At 43.0% G+C, this 13,978-nt stretch overlaps 2 protein-coding genes across 9 annotated transcripts in view; one reads left to right on the forward strand and one right to left on the reverse strand.

Moving 5' to 3' along the window:
• LAMC2 (laminin subunit gamma 2) overlaps positions 1-5,592 on the forward strand; it is a 61,381-nt gene extending 55,789 nt beyond the window's left edge. Inside the window, exons 21-23 of one of the 2 annotated variants that reach the window (XM_064370483.1) lie at positions 455-613; positions 707-806; positions 3,526-5,592. In XM_064370483.1, coding sequence (XP_064226553.1) covers positions 455-613; positions 707-806; positions 3,526-3,779 — 513 coding nt within the window. In that variant the 3' untranslated portion in view covers positions 3,780-5,592. The remainder of the gene's footprint in view (positions 1-454; positions 614-706; positions 807-3,525) is intronic. The other variant, XM_064370484.1, reaches the window with a different exon arrangement.
• Positions 5,593-8,376: 2,784 nt separating this feature from the next.
• NMNAT2 (nicotinamide nucleotide adenylyltransferase 2) overlaps positions 8,377-13,978 on the reverse strand; it is a 227,022-nt gene continuing 221,420 nt past the window's right edge. For all 7 annotated transcript variants that reach the window (XM_012444374.3, XM_064370490.1, XM_012444377.3 and 4 more), the window contains one exon: positions 8,377-12,707. In XM_012444374.3, coding sequence (XP_012299797.1) covers positions 12,605-12,707 — 103 coding nt within the window. In that variant the 3' untranslated portion in view covers positions 8,377-12,604. The remainder of the gene's footprint in view (positions 12,708-13,978) is intronic.

Raw genomic sequence — 13,978 nt, forward strand, 5'->3', positions numbered from 1 at the left:
AAAGAGAAATCGACATGTGTGTTGGTGCCGGTAGCACCAAACACAAGGGTGGTGTGGAAGGAAGAGGAGCATTGAGCTTATTTTGACCCCTAAGGCTCAGAGCCCTATTGTGGCCCATGGCAGCAAAGATGCATGACAGAGAATGATGTTTCTTGCCCTCTGGGTTTTCCCAAATGGTTCCTAACTCTGTTCAACATCTGGTGAGCATTGAACTGAGAGGGAAGCAGTGTCTCAGTACTGACCTTCCTAGTCCCTAAAAACATACCCCCAAATTAGCTTGTTTGAGGCAGAACTTGGCAAAGCCTGTGTCCCCGAGTCGGAGTCTCTCATTATTCATCTAACTTACTCCATTAGGGACTGGCTGCAGCTGTATTTTTTCTACGGTTGTCTTTAGGATGTTTTTGTGCCTCACCCCTATCTCTCCTTCCGTCCCTGGCTCCTTTTCTTCTCTCAGGAGATTGGGAGTCTGAACTTGGAAGCCAATGTGACAGCAGATGGAGCCTTGGCCATGGAAAAGGGACTGGCCTCTCTAAAGAGTGAGATGAGGGAAGTGGAAGGAGAGCTGGAAAGGAAGGAGCTGGAGTTTGACGTGAATATGGACGCAGTACAGATGGTGAGTTCCTGTTGCTTTCCACGGGAGATCCCTTTCAACTTGCCAATACAGAAAATACCTTTTCAAGGCTGGTTTGTGCTTATTTGTCCTCAGGTGATTACAGAAGCCCAGAGAGTTGATGCCAGAGCCAAGAAGGCTGGGGTTACAATCCAAGACACGCTCAACACATTGGACAGCCTCCTGCATCTGATGGGTATGTGAAGCACCCACAACCTTCCAGCTCAGTGCTCCAGGGCTTTGCTCCAGGGCACTCACTATACCCATCCTCAGTGAAGGGGACTCTGAGCTTTCCTTAAAAATATCAGTAAATGTGCTTTGTTTCCAGGCCCAGATACTTTGGGCAGGTTCCCTTACATTTATAGGACCTCATTTTACCATCGTGAAGATGGGTCACTGAATACCTATTGCACTTGGGGGTAAAGGTCTGTGGGCTAAAGAACCGCGTGTATACAACCAACTTCATAGAACACAAGACAGCTTGGGAATCCTGCTAAGGAGTCTGGCCTGGATCCTGAGAAGCCAGTGGACAGTTTTAAGCAGAGGAATAACATCACCACTGTATATTTCAGAAAGATCACTAGGGCAGCCAAGTGGAGGAGAGTTTGAAGGGGGGTTAGACAGAAGGCACGTTGAGACCACTTAGGATATTGTTGAAATAATTGAGGAGAGAAATGACAGGAGCCTGCTCTAAGGCAGTAGAGTGGTGGCTGGAAAGACGTGAAGGAAGAGTTTCCTAATCTGTGAAATCAAGAATCACTTGCCGGCTGGTTGTGGTGGCTCACACCTGTAATCTTGGCACTTTGGGAGGCTGAAGCGGGTGGATCACCGAGGTCAGGAGTTCAAAACCAGCCTGGCCAACATGGTGAAACCCTGTCTCTACTAAAAATACAAAAATTAGCCAGGCGTGGTGGTGGGCGCCTGTAATCCCAGCTACTGTCGAGGCTGAGGCAGGAGAATCACTTGAACACGGTGGGCGGAGGTTGCAGTGAGCCGAGATCACGCCACTGCACTCCAGCCTGGGCACCAGAGCGAGACTCTGTCTCAAAAAAAGAAAAAAAAAAGACTCACTTGCCGATTCGACTATTTTTTCCTCCCCAGACCAATGTTATACCTTGATGTAACCAGTAAGATAAAGGAACTGCGTGGGTAAATAACCCAGAAGAAATGTGACAACTGTAGGCCCATGAGATAACTTTAGGAAGATCTGATGGCAGAAAATCAGGTTTCCCTACAGGATCACTCCAAAAAGAAAACTGATTTTGTTTAAACTTCTGGATTTAGATAGAGCTGACATCAAACCCTCATTTGGACTATTTTATCAAGCTTGGACTGCAGCAGATGTGGAACTAGGGATTTGGTCACAGATTCTAATGACATTCAGGAAAAGGCTTGGCTCTGCTATTCCAGTTCAGTCGAACAACTTTAAAACTGGATTTTTCTGTGGGTATCATCAATACCCTGAGAGGTCAATATCATCTGTGCTGTTATAGTCTTGGGTCTGCTTTATGATCCAATGAGCCCAAAAGAGTAAAATGCCCTCAAAGGATTGAGAAAAAAAAGGAAATAAAGAACAAAAAACAAAAACCTCCCCAGTTGAAACTTTAGCAGCATTGTTTAGTGTTCTAAAAAAAGTCAGTGACGCTAATGAGCCCTTCAAAGAGAATATGAGAGCAGGGAGAGCAGGGTAGATGGGCGCTATTAAACATTTACTAGGAGTCAGGTACCATGCCAGATGTTTTCATGGTGTAATATCATTTGTCTTGTAAAAGTCCTCTACTGTGGGTTTTGTCATTCTTATTATTTTATTTCATGAAGGACTGAACTGAGGCTCAGAGGTTAATAACGTCCCACAGGTTACACAGTAAGTTGTAGAGGCAGGATCCAGACTGAGATCTTTTTGCCTCCAATGCTCGTGCTCTTTTCTAGTAACTCATGCCACCTTCCCATAGACAAGGTTATTTTGTTCCCAAGCTTACTTAACTTCCTCTGCATGTCATAAAATCCTAAATTCTTGAATTCTCCCTGACCCCAAGTGAAAGACAGATCTATTTGGATCAACAGTTTTGTTACAGTGTTGTTTCTACTCTCTGTGCTCTCTTGAGTCCTGGAGCAATAAGAGATTAATTGTTGTAGTTTCTTAATTAATAAACTCATGCAGTCAAATACTATCACTTCAGCTCAGATATGTGAGGCAACTTGACCTTGAGTTTGAGTTGACCAAGGGCTACTCAAACCTATTTGAACTAAATGGGTCTGGCCAGGTGCCCTTCATACTGACATTAATTTTAGATCGTCTATGGGTAAAACACACCTGAACAAATGTGATTACATTTTATATTGGAAGTAAAATAATATCTTGCTAGATTACCACTGTTTCAGGCTGGAATGATGTCTGACATTAATTTTTAGCAGCTGGAATCCATTCCCCAAATGGCAAAGCATACCTTGGCCTCTACAACCCTGAAACTCAGCCAGTTTCTAAAGTCTTCTAATAGAAAACAGTGAGATATTTCTTAATGGTGGTTCGGAAAGTATAATTTGGAGTTGATTCTAATCCTAGCAGTGATCTATGTTAGGCAAACACCTTGGATAGTGTTCAGTCCCCGATGACCTTCAGTCTTATTTTTTTTTTCAGAGCATGAACTATTGACCCTAACACAAAAGGAAAACTCTAGATATCATGTTACTGAATTAGAGATCTCAGAGTCTTGAACAGGGTTGTTCATAGCCCAGTAACCAGGCTAGCGCTCTCAGAACTCTTTCTCAATGATTTCTAATTCAAAATGAGCTTTTAAAATTCATGGCATACTATTTGCTTTAGGCAAGTGGAAACAGGGATCAGTTATGAGTATAGAAGGGCACACGTGTTCACGGCTTTTTTATGTTAACTCCTGTCTCATTCCCTGAAATAGACCAGCCTGCCAGTGTAAATGAAGAGGGGCTGTTCTTATTGGAGCAGAAGCTTTCCCGAGCCAAGACCCAGATCAACAGCCAACTGCGGCCCATGATGTCAGAGCTGGAAGAGAGGGCACGCCGGCAGAGGGGCCACCTCCACTTGCTGGAGACAAGCATAGATGGGATTCTGGCTGATGTGAAGAACTTGGAGAACATTAGGGACAACCTGCCCCCAGGCTGCTACAATACCCAGGCTCTTGAGCAACAGTGAAGCTGCCATAGAGATTTCTCAACTGAGGCTCTTGGGATACAGATCTCAGGGCTCAGGAGCCATGTCATGTGGGTGGGTGGGGACATTTGAACATGTTTAATGGATATGCTCAGGTCAACTGACCTCACCCCATCCCTGAATCTGTGGCCAGGTGGTTGTCTTATTGCACCAATAGGATACTCCTTGCTTCCTGATGCTGGGCAGTGAGGCAGATAACACTGGGTGTGAGACTGACCAAGGATCTGCACCCCGAAGAATAGACTGGATGGAAGGACAAACTGCACAGGCAGATGTCTGCCTCAGAATGGTTATAAATGGAGTCCTGGAATTTGGACAAGTACTGTTGGGTTATAGTCAATTTATTCTTGAAGTAATGTGACTAAAGGAAAAAACTTTGACTTTGCCCAGGCATAAAATTCTTCCTAATGTCAGAACAGAATGCAACCCAGTCACGCTGTGGCCAGTCAAATACTATTGCCTCATATTGTCCACTGCAAGCTTCTTGCTGATCAGAGTTCCTCCTGCTTACCACCCAGCATGTGAACATGTTCTCCACTTTCAAGCTGGAAGAAGTGAGCATTGTTGGAGTGAGGACCTGAAAGGGAGGCCCATTTCAAGCGATGGTGCCTGCTGGTGCCTGCCACCTTCAAGTTCTGGACCTGGGCATGATATCCTTTCTCCTAATGATGCCTTCGCAACTTAGAGATTGTATTTTTATTAAAGCATTTCAAAAGTAAAGCAAATATTGGGAAGACATTTACTTTTTCGGTTTCAAAGTGATAGAAAAGTGTGACTTGTGCATTGAAAGAGGTAAAATTCTCTAGATTTATTAGTCCTAATTCAATCCTACTTTCAAACACCAAAAATGATATGCATCAATGTATTTTATTGTATTTTCTCAATCTCCCCTCTCTTCCCTCTACCCATAACAGAGAACGTTCCTACTCACACTTCAACTGGGTTACATCCATCCCTCCATTCATCCTTCCATCCATCCTTCCAACATATATTTATTGAGTAACTACTGTGTGCCAGGGGTGGGTGGTACGGTGTTGACATAGTCTCTGCCCTCATAGAGTTGATTGTCTAGTGAGGAAGACAAGCATTTTAAAAAAATAAATTTAAACTTAAAAACCTTGTTTGTCACAGTAGTGTTTATTGCAGTAACGGCTTGGTTTGCAGCCTCTTTGCTCAACAGAACTTATGTTGCAAGACCCTCCCATGGGGGCACTTGAGTTTTGGCAAAGCTGAGAGAGCTCTGGGTTGTGCACATTTCTTTGCATTCCAGTTGTCATTCTGGAACTACAACTGATTGCAACGGACTATTGAGTCATGATAACACCAATGGGAATTGCTGGAGAAACCAGAGGTACTTCCACCTTGGCTGAGAAGACTATGGTCCTGCCTTGCTTCTGTATTTCCTTGGATTTTCCTGAATATGCTTTTAAATAAAGAACAATGGTTAGATGCCTGGGGTCAGTTTCTGATTTACTAACTCTAAGCCTATGATGGAAGTACCAAAGCAATAGAAAGGAAAATACCACAGAAATGGCAATAGGTCCTAGAGTTAGCATCTTCATTTCCTACTTCTGAGCATCTTACTTTGCCTTTTCCAACCATAGAGATTGATGATGCTGTCAATGGGATTTTATGAGGTTTAACTGATGCTGTCTCCTAAGCATAAAGATTTATTTCTAGAACAACTCTAGCTGGGTGGTGGTGGGGGTGGGGGTATAATTAACATTCTTATCTTTTTCATCAGTTATAAAATGAAGGTAAAATTAATAGTTTGTGGTGCATATGTCATGCTTTTTAAGAAGTTAAAATGTACTAAATTAAGATCTTGAATTGGCCCTCTACCCAGGTGGCTGAGGAAAGAATTCTGCTTCTGTCCACATTGACCCCCAAATTCTGATGGGTCTGATCACTTTGCTTTACCTTCCATGAAAATGAATTTGTAATCCTGTCTTGGCATACCCAGTTACACATTCTACAGATCTCTTGCTGTAATTAATGACTAGTGCCTAGAAAATGTATATGTATTAATTAGGATTTGCTGCTATATGACAAAGACATAAAAATATGAAATAAACACAATAGACTTTTTTTCTTCATCCCATAATAGATTGGGTGGGTAACAGGATGGCAGGTGGCCCTCCACAGTTATTTCAGAGGCCCTGCCATTTACACCATGTGACTTCTAAAGTTGCCTGGGGGATGGAGGGTTGTGGCCATTCCAGCTGGTTGTCACCAGCTGATGGAAAGGGAAAAGAACATGGAGGAAGGAGACAATAGGAAGGCCAGGCTTTGAAGGGCCTCATATGCCATCGTCCAAAACCCAGCACAACGATCACATCTACCATGCAAAGGGGTCTAGAAGATGTAGTCCCATGTTAGGAAGCCACTTGTCAGTGATAAATCTACATTATGAAAGGAGAAAATGCACTGTCGGTGATTGACTGTCTTTTCCAAGTGTAAGATTAGGCAGTACATGATCTAGGAAACTTGGCAAGGGATCTCATTAGTTAATAACCATGGTATGTGCAATCATAAAAGGATTCCTCAATGGGATAGATTGTTTAAAAAGTCGTAAGACTGTCTTCCCTGACAAATGGGAGATGATACCTGAGTACAGATGGAAATAGAAGAATGACTTATGAGACTCTCCTTGGTGTAGAAATAATTCTCTCTTTTCTGAGGACCTGAAAAGTTATCTCTAAGAAGAGAGAAGGGGATGTGGCTTCTGCAGGACCTAGCCTCATGTTGTCAGTCCTTGAGTTGACCCTGCCAAGGTAAGGAAACTTTCCTTCTGATTTCTTTTCAATATTAGTAGTACATAGCAAAGCTTTCTTGTACTTCTCTTCTGAGAGTTTATGGTTAACCATGCTGTTGGTGGGCTATTACATACATCATCATCTACTTTAACGCTTAGGGACTTCTGTTTGGAGCGAGGGGTGGAAGCAGATGTATTTCTGGTCTTCTCTGATGATGTGGTTTCCTGTCAGTACTTTCCAGCACTTCTCTCAGCCTCTTAGCAGGCTGGAGAAAAGGGTAAGAAGACACTCAGTAATAATATTCAATGTTTTGAACAAGTCTCAAGGACCAGGAATATGTTTATCATGTCTTCTTTTAATGTTTTGCATGGTGATGGATATGTTATGGATTCTTGCTGTGGTTCAGTTTTCCCACCTGGAGAACATAGACTAGAATTTTTCTGTCCTTTCTTTATACTATTGGCTACATGGAACTTTCTAGGAAATCCAAAGATCTAAAGCTTACATATAGGTCTTAAGGGAAGAAATGTGTATGTGCACATATGTTAATTCATATTTGGTATATATATTTTAAAGTAGCAAATTAAACCAGTGTTTATATTTCGTTTTAAATGAGCTCTCGACTGGGTGCGGTGGCCCAATGCCTATAATCCCAGCACTTTGGGAGGCCGAGGCAGGTGGATCACCTGAGGTCAAGAGTTTGAGACCAGCCTGGCCAACATGACGAAACTCCGTCTCTACTAAAAATACAAAAATTAGCTGGGCGTGGTGGCAGGCACCTGTAATTCCAGCTACTCTGGAGGCTGAGGCAGAAGAATCACTCAAACCCAGGAGGCAGAAGTTGCAGAGAGCTGAGATTGTGCCATTGCGCTGCACCCAGGGCAACAAGAGCGAAACTCTGTCTCAAAAAAAAAAAAAAAACCAACCAGCAAACAAAAAAACAAATAAATGAGCTCTCATCATTGTGTACTCTCAGGACAAGGGAAGAAAAGCAGTGTTCAGCTTTGTGAACCAAATAGCAAATGTGATAATTTACAAGCATATCAAGTATCATGATGATGTGCCATGAAACCCACGTGGATGCACATAAAGCTGCCACATCTCAATTTTAAGCAAATATATATAAATATATATATATATATGAAAAAAATACTAAGAACCCTAAGAACTGAATGATTCGTTTAAAAAATGAATCTGACAAACAGCTAATCCTTCAATGAGCTGGCCTAACAGGGAATTACTATCTCACCTTCTGAATCATACCTGATAATTAGCTAATGGCAATCACCATTCACACCTAACCCAATACACGTTGTGTGATATGACTGAAGGTGAAATAAGAACTAATAATGACAGCAGGATTGAACAGTTAACAAATTACTCACTTTTGCTGGTTTGCATTGCCAAAGAAAATTGCGAGTTTAACAAGTTCTGTTTCAGTTAAGATCTTTCATGCTAAAAAGTTGTTCAAATTTTTAATTTTCACAAATACAATTTTGTTTCATAAAGTACTAATTTCATTAAGCAGCCAAAGTTAACCAACAGTGGACTATGCAAATTAGTCAAGACCTAAGATTTAATTTTTTTAAAACGAAGAAAATGGAGACACAATTTACAAAATTGCTAATTATTCTTCCCTTTATCATCCTTGGGTGTGGCTATATATACTTTTATATTACACATGTGGCATGAGCTGAACTAGGCAGGAAACCGCTTGTTCTAAGTACATTTTTACAACTGTTGTCTCCTGTCAAGTAAGATTATGAAGAAAAAGTGATTAATGCTGCAAATCACAGAGAAGGTTCTGGACCAAGACACAAGAGTCTAGTAGCATTGTCTTATTTATTAACATAATTGAAACATTTTGCATAAAACTCTTGCCCATGACTATTTTAGCAACAAAATTTTACTCAAAATATTTCACTGTGAAATGGTATTGCAACTTGAATATCATTTTTTATTAATGAATTGATTTCCATAAAGCAAATCTTACTCTTAAAATGGCAGATTATGTGTTCAAAAAGTGATTCAAAAAAAGCTTCCCCCTCCCTATGCCAACCCTCAAGACCATGTGGATCCAGCTGAATCCTCAGCCCCAGGACTAGACTAAGATGGAGGGGAAGAGTCGTTAACTCATTCCTAACCAGAACAGGCTAATAGGACACTCCAAACTCACGCTACAAAGAGACCACATGAAGAGGTGAGCGTACAGGGCAGCTATAAGAAGGTGAAGACTGGATGAATTTGGCAGAGCATATTCATCGCCATTACTACAGTGCTATTCCTAAGGTGTCCTAATTGTATGAGCTACAAAATCGGTCCCTGTTTCCATTCTTCCCATCTCACCTGTTGGCCCTCCTGCAGTAGGTAGCCTTGGGAGAGATCCTGAGCTTTTCATAGTCTATCGTTTTATATTTGCATTACTGTTTGGATGAGTAAAATGTAATAACATGCTTCTCTCTCTTAGTCCCCTAAAAGGGGTGTGTGTGTTTGTGTGTGTGTGTGTGTGTGTGTGTGTGTGTGTGAGTTTGGGGAGAGTAGGTTTGGGCTGCTAAAGTACAAGTTGTTTCTCCCTGTAATTCTCTCCCTTTTGCTGTACTTCAGTTATTGAGTCTCACTTTCTACTTAATTTGAACAGCAAGTTCTTTAATTCTTTCTGAGAAGCTGGAGCTTCAAACTAGAAAACACTGTTGAAAGGCTGGCCAAGCTGAGACAGGAAGAACGGCGTCTATAGAAGCTCTAGCTTTGGGTTTCAGGCACTTCAGTAAGAGACTTTTCCCCGCTGTTCCTATGTACATTCAAGGAAAATGAAAGCAAGAAGGCTCTAGAGGCTACCGGGGTTGGGGGTATGTAACTGAGGTACCCACTAGCAGCACAGCCCTCCTAGAGGACCATTCCTTAAGGACAGTCATTGACAAAAGGGTTTTCCTCCTGCCTGTTCTTACATCAGCCACTTTCAGAAAAATGGGAGGGACACTTTTTGCTGGTGGGCAGGAAACAAAGCTCCAGACCTCTCTGGACGCGATTGTTCCAGTTCATGCCTTTCACACAACCTCTGAGCTATGCTAGTCTTGGATTGGGCTTTACAGGAAGGAGCAGGACCCCAGAGGCAAAGTCAGGACCCAGAGGTTATCCTGTTGGCACGTGGGGCACCACTTCAGACTCTGAATCATCTTCCTGGTATTGGCTGTGGCTGTGTCACGGTCACAGCGTCCTGTTCTGGATTCAGTTGTACTCTGGAGTAGGGTGGAGTGGGGAATGGACGATTCTACCCCAAAAAAGATTCACTTTCTTTTTATATTAAATAGGAAACCTATTTTTAGTACAGCGCCTGTCATCCACAAAGATAAGATCTGCCCCACTTCATTCCTAGAAATCTACTTCTATGGCACCTGTTCTTTGTCTTATCTCACCTTCCCTCTCCACTTGCACATGCCCTCCGACTGCACGCTAAAAGTGCAGAGTGTAGGCCAAATGCGGATTGACCAGAGCTTAGTAACAGAGTGGACCAAAGAAATAAAATAAATCAAGCCTTCCTCAGGTCTGCTCATGTGGATCCTCATAAATTCCATCCATAACTCCAGGTCCTTAAACAAGTCATGTTTCCCCAGGAAATTCAGGCTCCTGTTTTCCTTTGTTTCACTTCCTGGCTTATGACTGTTCTGCCTGGACAACGTCTCTTCCATCTTTCTTTCTCCAGCAATAGCATCATCCTGAGCACTCTCTGGGTCTTCCTTCACCTTCCACAAAGCAATCAGAATCAGTTTCTGGAATTTCCTTCAAGCTGTTGAGATCTCTTTATTTCTAAAGGAAACCTAGCAGTGGCCTTCCTTACCGTCACACCCTCCCCTGGGACTGGCATTACCAGCCTATGTGTGGGGAGCACCTGGGACAGACATAATTTAAGAGAAAGATGCCGGGATAAGGCTTGGCAAGTGTAGAAATCACACGGGCACCTGGTCAGCAACATGAGGAAATGGAGGGTGTGTTATGATGGCCTAGGTGTCAGGGAAACAATATCCTCTTGTCAGGCCCTATACCTGCTGGCTGACCTGGACCAGCCATTTAATCCCATGGGCCTCTGCTCCCTCACCCTTTAAAGGAAAGTGTTGGATCAACTGAACTCTCAAGTTTTTTTGTTTATTATTTCATGATCCCTAGTCAAACACTGAGACCCAAAAATAGGATTTTCCTTCCTTCCTCTGAAGATTATTTCAAAAAATCCAAGAGGAATAACAAACCCTTTGGATGCTGCTCTATCATGTTCTTCTGTTAAATCAAGTTCCTTTTCCTGCAATTGAAGGATGTTGCAGATGTGAAATGTGTGGTAAAGATCACTGTCTTTGCTTTCAAGTCTCACCTGGCTCCTCCTGGCCATAGCTGGTACTCGATTTTGATAAAAGTATCCTAACACTCAAGGACTGTTTCTCAAAGGCCAGAAACCCAAGAGCCAGAGACTGGATGAGAGACACAAAGCGCCAGAGAGCAATTTCCTTATGGCTCTCAGGACATGCGTGAGACCCTAACAACCTGGCGAAACTGTCTGCGGGAGCAGAAAGGAAGGTAGAAAATTCGAGGAAAAAGGAGTGAAACAACTTAGTGGCTCTTGACCCCTCCCAGATCTCCCTTCTGGGAACCCACTCCTCTGTTAGGGAGATTTTCTCAGACAGTTCCTGCAGCTTCTGGGCTCTGCAGGGGCTAGGACCAACCACAGAAACAAGGCTAAGGCACTGCTTCTCAAGAAGAAGCTGACCCCAGGTACTGTCCGAGTTACCTTGGCCAGAGAGGGTGAAAATCATCAGTTATCATCAGGGCAACAAATTGCTTTCTCTTAGGTCATCCGGGACTTACAAGATGAAAGAGACTTTTCCCAGCCCAACAGATAATAAATAATTCTAATTAGCAAAGACCTCCAGGGTTGAGTGGACTCCTAGTATTTTTTTTAAAGACATGACTGTGATCTGGATCAGGTCCTGCCTATGTGATTCTTCTCAGATGTAGGAATGTGTCTAAGCATGGCCTCCAATGGTCCCTTGGAAATCCCTGGCTGGTAGGGAACTCGCACTGTGCCATCAGCTACAGCTCACAAAAGTAAATGAACAGATGCCACCAGGAAATGAAGATGGACTGGCTGTGTGTGATCATAGCTCAGAGCATCAGGAAAATGGTCCTTTGAAACTAAGGAAATAGATTCAAATTTTTCTGAGAAAACCCAGATTTGCCTCCCAGGTTTCAGAACCTGAGAATCTCAATCCTGATCAAAAGTTGCTGCTGCTGCTACTGCTGTATGTGTGTGTGTGCATGTGTGTGTGTGCATGTGTGTGGTACTGGAGAAGTGGAGGTTGCTTGGCCTTCTCTACTGGGTGTGGCCCTGATGCACTCACTGAGTGCTGAGGCTGGCTACAGTGTCCTATCAGAGGGGAAGTAATGCCACAGGAGCACATCAAGACTACAAACATAAAGAACCATGGACTGATTTCATCTGAGTTCTACAAGGAGTGAACAAAGAAAAATAAATAAAAGAAAAATAGCCCTTTGTAGTAAAGGGCATGCTGGGAAGGCGAGAGCCAGAGCTGCCTCCCCAGAGCATGCTGGGAGGATGGGCACCAGAGCCGCCTCCCCAGAGCATGCTGGGAGATGGGACACCAGAGCCACCTCCCCAGAGCATGCTAGGAGGATAGGCACCAGAGCCGCCTCCCCAGAGCATGCTGGGAGGATGGGCACCAGAGCCGCCTCCCTAGAGCATGCTGGGAGACGACACCAGTACATCTCCAAGGACTGCACTTCCCCCGACTCCCACCCCATTCCCTCACCCACCCCCAACCCGGAGACTAGAGGAAAGTCTGTCCAAAGATGACTGTGGAATAGGGAATGCCATGGTTCTCTGCAGGTCCCCACACTATGGGGGGTTAAGTCAGCAAGTAAGGAAAACAGTCAAGACGAGGAGATGGAGAAACAGAGGCAGGAGAGAAACGGGGGGCTGACAGAAATGGAGGGGCCACTGTGTTGGCGGAGGACGAGGGTAACGTGGAGCCGAGTGCTGTGTAGCTGCTAGCCGGAGGCGTTGATGTACAGCTGGCTTTTGAGGATGTAGTCGATGACTGGCTGGGACAGGTAATCCACAACATGGCCGTCCCCATGCTGCAGGGCCAGCCTGCACAAGAAGAGACGACAATCAGATGGACATCCACACCCAAAGCAAGCCAGGAGGACTGGCCTGACCCGTCTCCCCAACCCCCTATTTCTAGCCTTTGCTCAGGTTGAGTAAATGGTTCTGTATTAGGAAAAGCCCTCTTGCTTCCACAACTCCTTCCCCACTTTGGTGATGCCATTTGTCGTGGTTCTGCCACTTCCTAGGTGACAGGCCTCGGGCAAGTTATTTAAGCCCCTCTGTTCTTCAGCTTTTTTCCTGTAAAATGAGGGTAATATCTGGGCCACTCTCATTTCGTTATTCAAAGGATTAAATGAGTCATTATGCAAAGCACTTAGAAGAGCACCAGATACAGAGCGGGCATCTAATGTATTTACTATTCTTTTTTGTCAAATAAATTGTACTGTGTATATTTAAGTCATGCAATCTGATGTTGTAAGATACATGAATATTATCATCGTATAATATGGTATGAGTCATATATTTTTTATAATTTATATATTTATATAATAGTGTTAATATATTATTTAACAGTATTACTATATTATTTATATAATACAGTTTAATATAGTGGAACAAATTAATATTAATATATCCATCATCTCACTCAGATACCTATTTGTTCTTCTTGTGGTGAGAATAGATATAATCTACTAATTTAGCAAAAATCCTAAATACAATACACTATTAGCTATCATACGTCACACATTAGCTCTTTCAACTTGTTTGTCCTACATTTTTGCTACTTTGTATCCTTTGACCTGTATCTCCCCATTTTCTGCCCTCCACACTTGACCCTGGTAATCACTGTTTTGTTCTCTGTGTATTTAAGATTCCACAGGTAAGTGACATCATGCAATATTTTTCTTTCTGAGTCTAGCTTGTATCACTTGGCAGAATGTCTTCCAGGTCCAGCCAAGTTGTGGCAAATGGCAGGATCTCCTTTTTTAAGGCTGAATAATATTCGTGTGTGTGTGTGTATGTGTGTGTGTGTGTCTGTGTGTACACTACATTTTCTTTATTCATCCACTGATGGACATCTAGGTTGTTTCCATATTTTGGCTACTGTGAATAATGCTACAATGAACTTGGAAATGCAGATATCTTTACAAGGTAGTGATTTCATTTCCTTTGGGTGTATACCCAGAAGAAGGATTGCTGGGTCATATGGCAGTTCCATTTTTAATCTCTTTAGGAAGCTCTATACTGTTTTCTGTAATGGTTGTACCAATTTACATTCCCACCAACAGTGTACTAGGGTTCCCTTTCTCCAC

Source organism: Aotus nancymaae, unplaced genomic scaffold (genome assembly GCF_030222135.1).
Source record: "Aotus nancymaae isolate 86718 unplaced genomic scaffold, 86718_ANA_hifiasm-v0.15.2.pri h1tg000108l, whole genome shotgun sequence".
Lineage (NCBI taxonomy): Eukaryota > Metazoa > Chordata > Mammalia > Primates > Aotidae > Aotus > Aotus nancymaae.